This window comes from Paramisgurnus dabryanus, chromosome 22 (genome assembly GCF_030506205.2).
Source record: "Paramisgurnus dabryanus chromosome 22, PD_genome_1.1, whole genome shotgun sequence".
NCBI classification, from domain to species: Eukaryota; Metazoa; Chordata; class Actinopteri; order Cypriniformes; family Cobitidae; genus Paramisgurnus; species Paramisgurnus dabryanus.
The window spans coordinates 28,111,453-28,124,580 of NC_133358.1; the positions used below are offsets into that span (position 1 = coordinate 28,111,453).

Genomic DNA, 13,128 nt, shown 5'->3' on the forward strand with positions numbered 1-13,128 from the left:
ATGTTTTAAAATGTATTTGAAACAGGGTGGTTATCTTGTCAAAAGTTGAGCTACACAACAGGTAAGCCACTTCTTTAAATTTTGCCGATGACATGAAAAATATCTTCACTGAAGCTATTTGACGTAATTGTCTTTTTCACTTTCAAATGATAGAAAAGAGATTCCTGAAACAAATGATGTAGGAAGAATCATCAGGTGTTTCTGTAGCTAAAGTGAATACAGAGATGATCAAAGTCAAGGTAAGCCAGCAAGTATTAATAAAGTGTAGTGTCTAATAAAATCATTAATTTCAGTATTTTTTTTGTTATAAATTAAAATTGTATGATTGAATATAATATGGCACATGTGTGTCTATAAGAATTTTTTTTTTATTTAAGAAAAACTACAAACTGAAAGGTTCATTCCTGTAGCTCAACAGGTACAGCAATGCAATAAGTGCAAAGGTCATGGGTTTGATCCCTTGAGAACAGACATACTGTACTGATAAATAAATGCAAAGGTCACTTTGGATTAAGGATTTGCCAAACACATACACGTAAATGTATAAATGAAAAGAGATCAATAACAAAAGAGATCAGCTATACTGTAGAAAAACAGAAAGGTCCTTCTTTTAACCAAAGGTTTTTGGCATTCTGACCCAGGTCTCATCTCACCTGACCCAAATGATCATTGAAAAAAAAGCTAAATGATCCTTCCAGCCTGACCTAGAATTTTAGGAACACATGAACGCACTTCAATACAGAGGAAGAAACAAGAGGGTAATTACTCAACCCAGACTAAACAGCACACAGCCATTTATGAGCCAACAAGAGGCTTGGCTGGGAAGTTCTGGGTCCCTATGTAGCGCACACTCAAGGGGAGGTGACTCTCCGGGAAGGCTGAAGAAGCAATTGGACATGCAAGTGAAAGTGGACCATCAGGGACACAAATGATGGAGGCGTGGAAGAGGGTGAATGCCTGCTGCAAAAAGTGACCAATCGGAGGCCATGGAAAGGAAGTGAATGGGTTCATGGAGGTAAGAGGGGCTCAGAGGAAGGGGAACTTCTGAAGGGCACATACAAACACAAAACAACCCCCCTAAAGTCTCAAAAGACACATCAAACAGAGGGGCGGCGAAGTCTTACAGCCAGCTCAGCAGGGATGGAGTGTTTGTAAAGGAGATAGGGGGGGGGGGTGTTTGCCATGAGTCATTCTAATGCTGTGGCATGCATTTTCACTTTTGATGGTCTCAATGTGTGCAGTACACTTTTATAAATGACAATCAGCGTTTTCACGTACTGGGCACTTAACATGCGAAACACCTCTTAATGAAGGACTTCCATTATCTTTACTGTATGATTGCAAACCATCTAATTTTTCTAAATGATAAAATACAAGTTTCATTGACTGCCAAAACATTTGTCTATTTTTGCATTTGTTGGAGTAAAATGAAAATAAACTGAAGAAAATAAAGAGTTTGGTTCCAAACGTGATAAACGCCATTTTGAAAGAAAAAAAAGTTACCACCAAAATCAGTATTGTATCAAGTCAGTATTAAAGGTGCAGTGTGTTTATCTGAAGAGGATATATTGACAGAAATTCAGTATAATATAGATTACTATGTTTTCATTGGTGTAGAAAGACCTTACATTATAAACCGCTATGTTTTCATTACATTAGAATGAGACGGATTTATCTACATTCACGGCGGGTGCCCTTACATGGAAGTCGCCATTTTGCACCACCATGTTTCTACAGTAGCCCTTAAGTTTTGTCACTACATTGTCTCAGACGATGTCATGTTTGTCCTGTGGCAGCTACCGTTGTTTCTATATGCTTCGAAAGGGAAGGGTCAGCGGCAGGACTTAGCTGTTGGTTGCAGTGCACCACCTTCACCACCAGATGCCGCTAAAATCTACACACTGCACCTTTAAAAAAGTAAATTCTTAATTTTACGCAAAATCCGATATCCGCTGTGTTATTCTGTCATCTTTTCTCCCCTCTTTCCCAAAACGCAATAAACGCCAGTCCTCTTTCTCTGCAGAATGCAATAAATCCGCTCACCAAATCACTGCACACCATTCCACGCATTGTAAACAATAATGACGAATACAGACAGAATCCTAATTTTCCTCATCTACTTTGTACTTTGTGATCAAAAAACAAAAAACAAAATAATACTTTTGATGGCATTGAAAAACCTGTGGTGGTTTTCTGTGGCAGGGAAAAAACGTAAGCCAGTCGCAACAGAAAAACTACAGCTTCTGTCATGCTAACACATTGACCTCAGCGGATCTTATGAAAAACTTTCTATTATTTTACTTGAAGTCAACGTAAATCGAGCAGGACCAAAACATTTTACAGTTGATCGCTGTCAAAAAAGTACAGCAATAATGTCCCAAGTGTAACAGCAGCAATGACTCTGTTCTTAAAGGATTAGTCCACTTTCTTAAAAAAAATCCAGATCATTTACTCACCACCATGTCATCCAAAATGTTGATATCTTTCTTTGTTCAGTCGAGAAGAAATTATGTTTTTTGAGGAAAACATTCCAGGATTTTTCTCATTTAATGGACTTTTATGGACCCCAACACTTAACAGTTTTAATGCAGTTTAAAAGGACTCTAAAAGATCCCAAACGAGGCATAAGGGTCTTATCTAGCGAAACGATAATGAAACATGAAAAATATGCACTTTCAAACCACAACTTCTCGTCTTCCTCCAATCCTGTGACACGCCAGCGTGACCTCACGCAATACGTCATGACGTCAAGAGGTCACGAATGACGTATCGAAACTACGTTCCAGTGTTTACAAGTGTAAAGAAAGAGGACCATTCTGACGTTGTTGTATGTTGAATGATACTAATTAATGTCTTTGTGTCAGTTTATAGTTTAAAATGGTCCGCAAATGTGCGTTTCATATATGTAACACGTGACCTTTCTATGTCATTACGCAATTATGTGAGGTCGCGCTGCCTCGTCACACAGTTGTGGGTTAAAAGTGCATATTTTTAATTTTTCTTGCCAAAAATGACAATCGTTTCGCTAGATAAGACCCTTTTGCCTCGGTTGGGATTTATTTAGAGTCCTTTGAAGCTGCATTGAAACTGCCATTTTAAACTGCATTAAAACTGTTAAGTATTGGGGTCCATTAAAGTCCATTAAAATGAAAAACATCCTGGAATGTTTTCCTCAAAAAACATAATTTCTTCTCGACTGAACATCAAAAGACATCAACATTTTGGATGACATGGTGGTGAGTAAATTATCTGGATTTTTTTTTAAGAAAATTGACTAATTGTTTAATATGACAAAGTAAGTGTTTTGATTAATGCCATTAATGTTTATTTTTTTAATCAGTGTATACTAGTCAACTAAATGAATTTAACATGGCTAAGATGAATGCACATTTATATATTGATGCAACAGATTTACAGCATTTAAAAAAAACTTGTTATGGATTTATTGCATTTTGCAAAAAAATAATCATTATGGAAAACACGTTTTTACCGAAATTAGTCAAAATGGATTTATTGCGTTTTGGAACCAAACTCTTCAATTATATACTGTAAATTTGTTGTTTCAGCTTGATAACATGCATCAGGTGTCCATGCAGCAAATTCTTCCACTAAACCGTATCCATAGTATAACTACAGTATTATGAAATCCAGTAAAAGACTGTAAAGTTAGGAATAACAATATACTGAACATGTGAAACAGAGAAATGATTGATCGTGAATGAGAGAAAACAGTGAAGCATCATGTGAAAAAAGTGTAAGGTTTGACCATAAAAGGGCGAACAGAAGAACAGGTGGAACACAGAGAAAGGATTGATCATGTGTGAGAGAACTGAAGAACAAGTGGAACATAGAGGAAGGATTGACTGTGAGAGAGGGTAAGAGGTTAGTGAAGTGATTCATTTGTATTACTGCGGCTGCCCTATGGGCAAAGACGAAACGGCAAATTATTTCTGAAACAAACTGGAGGATCATCAGAGCTATTACCTGCTCTGGCCAAAGGCACAACTGGTGTGTGTGTGTATGTGTGTGCGCGCGCTTGAGAAATTGAGAGGAGCACAATCTCTTTCTGCCTCAAAAGAGCAAAGATAGATTGAGAGAGTGAGGAAACAATAGATTAGAGATGAAGGAATGTCACAAATATATACATAAAGATGTAGATATACATTACTGTGCAAAATAGGGTACCATGTTACCATTAGATTTGTTGTTTTTGCAATTGTATAGTGATCATATATAATTATATATATAATTATTTCTCAGTCTCTTTATTAGAATACAACCAGAAAATGCATGAAATGTGTGTAGTATTAAAAACAGTATAAAAGTATAAGCTGAAGTGTGAAGTATTTAGGGTAAACTGCAGGATCTCTTAAACCTAAACAAAATGAAATCCTAATTTCTAATTCTAATCGAATGACTTTAGGACTTCAATCTCTTCAAAAAAGCTCAAGATGTGTTTCGTGCCAAGAGAGGTCACACTAAACACTGACTGATGTCTAAAGAAGACATTTAGTTCTGAAAAATGTTTCGTTTTTAATTTTGTGTACATGTTTCCTGTATTTTTTGTTTGTATCTTAAAAAAAGAGTGAAAAATAAATATGGATGGACATTAAAACTTTGCTAAAACAACAAAGCTGGTGATGATGGCCTAAGATTGTATATTTATATAAATATTCCACTTTCATAAATGAAAACTGATAATTTAGTCACCCCCATGTCATAGAAAGAAATTAAGCTTTCCAGGATTTTTCTCCATATAGTGGACTTTAGTGGACCTCAACGGTTTTCAGTTTCAATGCAGCTGCAAAGGGCTCTAAACGATCCCAACCAAGGCATAAGGGTCTTAACTAGCGAAACCATCGTCATTTCACCAAAAAATAAATACATAAATTAGTACTTTTAAACCACAACTTCTCATCTTGCACTAGCCGTGTGACGCACAAGCATGACCTTACGTATTACGTAATCACGTCGAAAAGTCACGCATTTTACGTATTTTACAAGTGTGGAGAAAGATTCAGACGTTGTTGTATGTGGAATGATACTAATTTATGTCTTTGTGTCAATTTATTGTTTAAAATGGTTCGCAAGTGTGCGTTTCGCATATGTAATGCGTTACCTTTCGACATGATTATGTAATACATAAGGTCGCGCTGGCGTGTCACATGGCTAGTGCAAGACGAAAAGTTGTGGTTTAAACGTACATTTATTTATTTATTTGTTGAAAATGACGATCGTTTCCTTAGATAAGACCCTTATGGCTTGGTTGGGATCGTTTAGAGTCCTTTAAAATTGGCACTAAAGTCCTGGAATGTTTTCCTCAAAAAAATCTTCTTGACTGAACAAAGAAAGACATGAACATCTTGCATGACATGAGGGTGAGTAAATAATTAGGATTTTTTTATTAAAGTGGAGTAATATTGTAATTGTAGTATACTGTAATATTGGCCATTTAAGTTAAATGAATGATAAAGTTAGCATCTGAGTAGTATTAAGGGAATACATTTGTCATTTGGACCCAATTAACAAGTACTTTAGCTTTATTTATGGGGCTACATAATAAAAATACAGGTAGGAAAACATTGCTTTATTCCACATATAGCTGTGAAATAAGCGGGGGCTCGTCCGGGATAACAAAATATAACTGGAACAATACACATTTGTGTTGTGCTGGGAAAGTTATTCACCTGCGTACTGTACATGCTTGTTGTCTGTACAAATCTTCCCGTCTCACCAACCGCTGAAAAAATTAGCTCAGCATTGTGGCACACGGGTGCCAGACAATTAGAGCAAACACGACAAAACACACAACTGCCAATTTCTAATTTAGGCCCTAAACACCCTCAGATGAGCCAACCTCTCTCTCCCTCTCTCCGTCTCGCTCAGCAAGATTTATGGCCACACAAGAATTCATGACAGAACTGTGTAAATCTATCATAAATCTATCAATCTGCTTAATAGATTACCTAGAGAGCTCCTTCATCGATCTACGCTACTCAATAATTAAAAAAATATTTATAATTAGAACTGCTGGAAACAGATTATTCCTACAGCAGGTGAATCGCATTAAGTTCTCCATGCATGTCAACGACATACAGCGCAAAATATTTAATAGGTAGAGGAAATGAATACTGATGGTTTTATGTCAGCGAGAGAGAGAATATAACTAATACCAAAATATAACAATTACTATAAAACTGCAAACAAACACACTTACTGATGCTACTGTAAGAAGAACATATGCTTTACATCAAGTTTAATAACTCACATGACATTAATATTTAAATGGCTTTGACTTTACCCTATAGTGTAAGAGCTATATGCATTTATCCTAATGTCACATGTGTTTAGCTCATAGGAATGCACATGACTCGTGTTGGTGTTTAATTTAGTCATCTGGGCTGTAAATGAGGTCAGAAAACATTGAGACTGTCACCCTCACTCAGCTGTTAGTTTTCACTTCCGTGATGAGTTAAATCAATCTTGCCTGACTACACGACAGTAAAATGAGCTCTATTACTCATCTCACTGATGTCAAACCACATTTATAATTGACAGACCGAATGTCCCATTTATACCAGTGTGTGAATGACCAACACGAACCTAAAACAACTCGAGGTGCGACTGCTGTAATTTGACTGACCATTCAGTACTAAACACAAAAACTTTATTTGTATTTGAATGCTGAGCAACACAATTGAACTGCGCATTTCTACTCTTAAAGGCGTATTTTGACTTAAAAAAAAGGATAAATCTATTACCCGAAAAGACAAATGGGATATAGTTTGTGAGTAACATTAATTTCTATCTATCGGGATGGCATGGGATGGCAACTGCCAGCCTAAGAGAAAACTTTGCCACCCCAGCACTGGTAGTCTATCCCTAATGTATAAAATATACTTTTAATCAGATTTACAGCAGCGATGCTTTAATGTGATGAGATAAAAAGACCACACTGCAAAAAATGACTTTCTAACTTAGTATTTTTGTCTTGTTTTCAGTAAAATATCTAAACATTCCTAAATTAAGATGTATTTTCTTGATGAGCAAAATGACCCATGAAAATAAGTCTAGTTTTTAGACAAAAAATATAAAATTTAACCGAATTTGTGCATGAATTAAGTGTTTATGAAAAAAGTAAACTTATTTCAAGAACATTTTTCTAATTTCAGATTTTTTTTGCTTGTTTTAACCACTAATTTACTTAAAGTTTATATTTTTTGTCTAAACACTACACTTATTTTCCTACACTGCAAAAAAAGAATATTTTCAAGAAAAAAAATTCTTAGTATTTTTGTCTTGTTTTCAGTAAAAATATCCAAAAATTCCTAAATTAAGATGTATTTTCTTGATGAGCAAAATGACCCATGAAAATAAGTCTAGTTTTTAGACAACAAATATAAAATTTAAGGGAATTTGTGCTTGAATTAAGTGTTTTTTTTTAAAAAGTTAACTTATTTCAAGAAATTTTTTTTAATTTCAGATTTTTTTTGCATGTTTTAAGCACTAATTTACTTAAAGTTTATATTTTTTGTCTAAACACTACACTTGTTTTCCTACACTGAAAACATTTTCAAGAAAAAAATTCTTAGTATTTTGTCTTGTTTTCAGTAAAAATATCCCAAAATTCCTAAATTAAGATGTTTTTCTTGATGAGCAAAACGACCCAAGAAAATAAAGTCTAGTTTTTAGACCAAAAATATCAAATTTAAGTGATTTTGTGCATAAAACAAGCAAATAAATCTGCCAATGGGGTTAGCAAATTTTTCTTGGATAATTCTTGAATTTAGTGTTTAAGAAAAATGTTTTTTTGCTTACCCCATTGGCAGATTTTTTTGCTTTTTATGTAAAGCATTTGAATCAGCTTGCGTCTTCAAGATTGTCAGAACGTTTTGCAATGTCCGTCAATTAAGTTGTGCATAACATCAAAAAATCAAGGTAGTGCATACCCATCATATTTTACAGATAATTCATGATAATTAGGATTAAAATACAATAAAAATATGACTGTTGTTGATACAGTTGCACTATAGTTGCACTAAAATCATTTTTTGTTTTGTTTTTATATAAGATATTTGATTATTTATGTGTAGAAAGCAGAACCATGCAAGGATGCTCACCAGTGTTGCCACCCTTCAAAGTTCTCATGCCACCCCCTTTGCCACCTCATAAATAATTTTCTAGATCCGCCCCAATGAAAAATAACAAAATTTTCATTTTTGGGTGATTAATTTCAACAAAATCGAATAAATCTTAAAGGTGCAGTGTGTAGATTTTAGCGGCATTTAGCAGTAAGATTGTGAATTCCAACCACTATTCACTGAAACGCATAGAGAAGCTACAGTAGCTGCCACAGGACAAACATGTGGTTGTTTAAGACAAAATACAGTAGTGACAATACAGTAGTGACAAAACGCGCTCTGTAGGCGGCACAAAATGGCAACTTCCATGTAAGGGGACACGCGGTGTATGTAGATAAAAACGGCTCATTCTTTTGTTATAAACACATAACAGTACATTATGTAAGGTCTTTAAACACCACTGATAATATAGTTATGTATACAATATAGCATTTCTGTCATTAGATCCTTCTAAATGTTACACACTGTACCTTTAATCAAGCCTAATCAACGGTAGGAATTATTGTCATATTGTGTTAAAAATAAACAAATGCTGCAGTACATGTGGAATCTCAATACATGACGTGTTTCACCATCTTTGGTTCAGGAAAATCAGTTATGACGGTAATGAGATTTTCAGTTTAGTCCAAAACGGGTGAGAGAATGAGCGAGCGAGCGCGAGAGAGAACAGGAGAAATGGAGAACGCCGTGGACCATCAGAATCTCCTGACAATGAAAAACATTCTCTCCTCCGGCAGTGAGCCGCTTCTGACGACTGAAGTGTGAGGAGATATCAGCATCAATAATCTTTCATCAAGTCAAAAGCACTCGGCTGCAGCCCGCCAACCACTCGATAGATAACTGGGAGACGCTACTCGGCGGTGAGTGAGAGAAGAAAGGGCGAGAGACAGGCAGAGAGAGAGAGAAAAGCTGCGACACCGCGGGTGGTGAGTAGATCGAAAGGGTTATCTCCTTTTACATGCTATCTCCTGCACGCACACTTTTGTAGGGCGGTTGTTACATCTTTATTTGTGCGCTCCATTCAAGGAAATCCTTTCAAAGCAGCGGGGCACGTCACTGACTTAATATCGTAAACAGATGTTGTAGTATTCAAACAAAGGTCAATGAATGCACATGCTTTTTTATGGTAAACTACTATGGTATTCCAGCCTAATACGTGGAGCATATAAGTAACTTTGGGTAATCTATAAGTAACTTACCACAAAGTAATATACAGTAGCGGCCAAAAGTAATGTCCGGAGAGCATATTTGTACAATATTTGCTAAAATATGAAAAGTGTGGTACATTATACTTGGTTATGGTATTTATCAGGTATCAGGAAATATTGGTTTTATTCCAATAAACAAAAAATGCATAGAAAAACAAAAAACTTGCAGGAAATGAGGCATTACAATTCGTTTTTAAATTCTCCTTAAACTTGAACTTCAGTTTACGCTCCAAACACAACTACATAACATGCACAGAAATTTCTAGGGATGCAAAACGATTAATTGCGACCAATCATTTCAAAAATAAAAGTTTAAAATAAATAAATAAATGTGTGTGTGTTTGTGTGTTTACTGTGTATAACAATTATGTATAAATACACACACATGCATGTATAATTTTAAGAAAAAAATATATTTATATATTAAGTAGTAATAATTATATATAATATAAATTATATATAAATACAAAAATGTATATTCACATGCAAATATTTCTTAAATGTATACTTGCATCTGTGTGTATTTATATATACATAATTATTATAATAAAATAGTACATGCACATAAATTTATTTATTTAAAACTTTTATTCTGCAAATGATTAGTCGCGATTAATCGTTTTGCATACCTAGAAATTTGTGTGCATGTTATGTAGTTGCGTTTGGAGTGTAAACTGAAGCTCAAGTTCAAGAAGACACACATATATACTACACATATACAGTCACTACACATATATATCACGAAAACAAAAACTTTTATTCTGCAAATGATTAGTCGCGATTAATCGTTTTGCATACCTAGAAATTTGTGTGCATGTTATGTAGTTGCGTTTGGAGTGTAAACTGAAGCTCAAGTTCAAGAAGACACACATATATACTGCACATATACAGTCACTACACACACACATGTATATATATATGTAAACAAAAACTTTTATTCTTCAAATGATTAGTCGCAATTAATCGTTTTGCAGTCCTACAATTTCTAATACACGTTTAATAATACATTTGTGAAAAGGGACGACAAATTTCTAACAAGTTGAACATCTTGTTTGGCCACTACTGTATAAATAACTAAGCATAATGTATAAGTAACTATAAGAAAAGCCACGTTTGCCTTGCAAATCAACTTTATTTATTAAGCTTATTGGCCGAAAAGTCTCTATATTTACTCAACTATTTTATAAATAGATCTCCAGTCTTGTCAAATAAATAAAGGTGTACCATACTGTTCAGCAGCTACAACCAGAATTACAATAAATCCTCCATTGTGATGTATCTGAACAAAGTGCAGGCCAGAAGATGTCAAGATGTCTGCCTGGATTTATACCCTGAAGGAATGACGGATACCCCCCACATCAAGTGATAGATAGCTGTCGGAGCCATTGAAAGCCCTCAATTCAGCCCCAGGGGGAGTGGTTTGGGACTGTAATGGTGTCTTTAATTGGCACCAAAAACAGCCTCTTCTCCAGGTCATTAGACAGATTGAGAATGTGGACTCGTGTGTTGAGTCTAAAGGGGGGGGACCTCGAGACATCGCCTGGAACCGGAGCAGGTGAGCAGCTACAGACAAAGGTCCTGTTTACTACAGACATTATCTCCTGAAACATTTCTCATCTTCCTCAAAGAGCACTAATGGACCAATGATCGGGTGAGGAATCTGTCACATTGAGGTCCATTGATCATTCTACTGACACTGGATGTAGCGCCTGCTTGGATATTCTGGCCTTATCTAACCTGAACAAAGAGTCCTGTGTAACCTCGAAAGATCAACAAAGCCAATGTTTTACATATGATTGTATAGCTTAGACAATTAAGTTTAAACTCTTTCAAAGAATCAGCTTGAAGAATACAAACATTACACAATAATTACATTAGCCTTGGAAGCAGCCATATTGGATTTAATAAAACAAAGAAATAGTTGGAATTACAAAATGAATCTGTCCGAGAAACCCCATCATCACATCTACCCAGTTGATTTTGTGATTAGCCTCACCTCGTGCTGTCGACTCCAGGTTTGGTGTAGCCCTCAACACAACCTTCCCATACGCTGTTTGCCATGGCGTTACCAATGGCCGTCATCACCATGCTGAGCTCTACAGGCCAGTCATCTAAATCCAGAGACCGTACACGGGAAAGATGGGTTCCCAGGTTCCTGTGCATCCCGGAGCACTCGATGCAGATCAGAGCGCCGAGATTCAAACTGGCCCAATCCGGATCTGAGTGTTAAATACAACATAATTCCAGTTGATCTGATTAAAATTTGACATTTACACTTTTGCGTTTGGTAGACAGTTTTATCCATACATTTTAATTGGGTATGTCCCTTGGGAATCAAACCCAGGATCTTTCAAGTACTAATGCTTTACCAGTTAAGCTACAGGAACACTTGATACAAGGTTGTGATTAGGGTTGCAAAATTCCAGGAATTTTCAAGGCTGGAAACTTTCCATGGGAATTAACGGAAATAAATGGGAATTGATAGGAATAAAATCAAATAAATCCACGTCTTGATGAGCGCAAGTATCAGGACTCTTCAAAATGTGTATTACCTTGCATGCACGTCTGCTCATGACCAAATAAAATGTTTATTTACGTTTGTATAGACCTTTTGCGTGTTTGCAAACAGAGTTGACTTTTTTGTGGGCGGAGCCTAACTTATGGCAGAAAGTGACCGCTCTGCAATAGCGGTGAGAAGTGTTTTAGCGTTAAACTGTGATTTTTATGGATCCGGTGTTCTGTCGAAATCTGTTTCCCCTGTTTTTCTCTTTAGTGTAATGTTTCTTATAACGTTTTTACTTATTTTTAGATAAATTAAAAGTTTAAATGGCTTGGCTACTGATATGTGTGCATGTATGTAATGTATATGTATTGTTCTTTATTGGTAAAGAACAATACTTTATGCTAAAGTACATATAAAAGCAATAATATCATGTTTTCCTAATAATATTATTTATTAAATATTTCATAATTTTACTGTTTTCTATTATTTCTTCCTTAAATTTATAGCCTACGTGTTTGCTCTAAAACTATTATGTTTACATACAAATTAATGTGCATAGTCCTGTTTATTAATAACACTTTACATCATGTGTGTGTTATATTTATATATTTATTAAGTATGTAAACATCATAATTTTAAAACAAACATAGACATAGGCTAAGATATAAGGTAAAAAGAAGTTATAGAAAAATTATGAAATATTTAATAAATGGTGATATTATTGATATTATGAACTCATTCAAATCTTTAATCCTTCTAAATAAATTATAATTGTAACATGATAAAAACCCTTCTGTCGAAGGGATCAGACTTCGACAGAACACTGGACATCTTCTCTAATTATTTTCTATTCCAATTATTAAAAGATTTCCAAATGATTTCATCACTTCAGTCTGTCCGTTTAAGGGCTTATCGCAATCATAAACACCTAGGCCTACGTTTATCTTCAAATGGTGTCTTCGACGACGGTATACTATAAAAATGAAGGCCATCTTTTTTGGCATTCCTATTCTGACACTCAGCAGCACAACAAGACATTTTCTAGTGAGTTATCTTGTTTGTTTCACTCGTGTCTAATTCATTTCCACTGTTTTTCTGCCACCACATTGCGTGCGCAGCTTGCAGTGACGTAACTGTGACGTCTACTCGCAAAAGGTCTATATGATATAATTTATATAAATTCCTGTAATTCCAAAATTTCAATTCCCATGAACGTTTCCGGAAATGTAGTTGTGTTACAAAGTCTAATATGCCAATCAATGTGTTGTCATGTGTA

General features: G+C 35.2%; 1 protein-coding gene across 1 annotated transcript in view; it reads right to left on the reverse strand.

Annotated features, from left to right (window-relative positions):
- agap3 (ArfGAP with GTPase domain, ankyrin repeat and PH domain 3) overlaps positions 1-13,128 on the reverse strand; it is a 121,908-nt gene that overhangs the window by 13,124 nt on the left and 95,656 nt on the right. Inside the window, 1 exon segment of the mRNA XM_065258605.1 lies at positions 11,346-11,568. Coding sequence (XP_065114677.1) covers positions 11,346-11,568 — 223 coding nt within the window.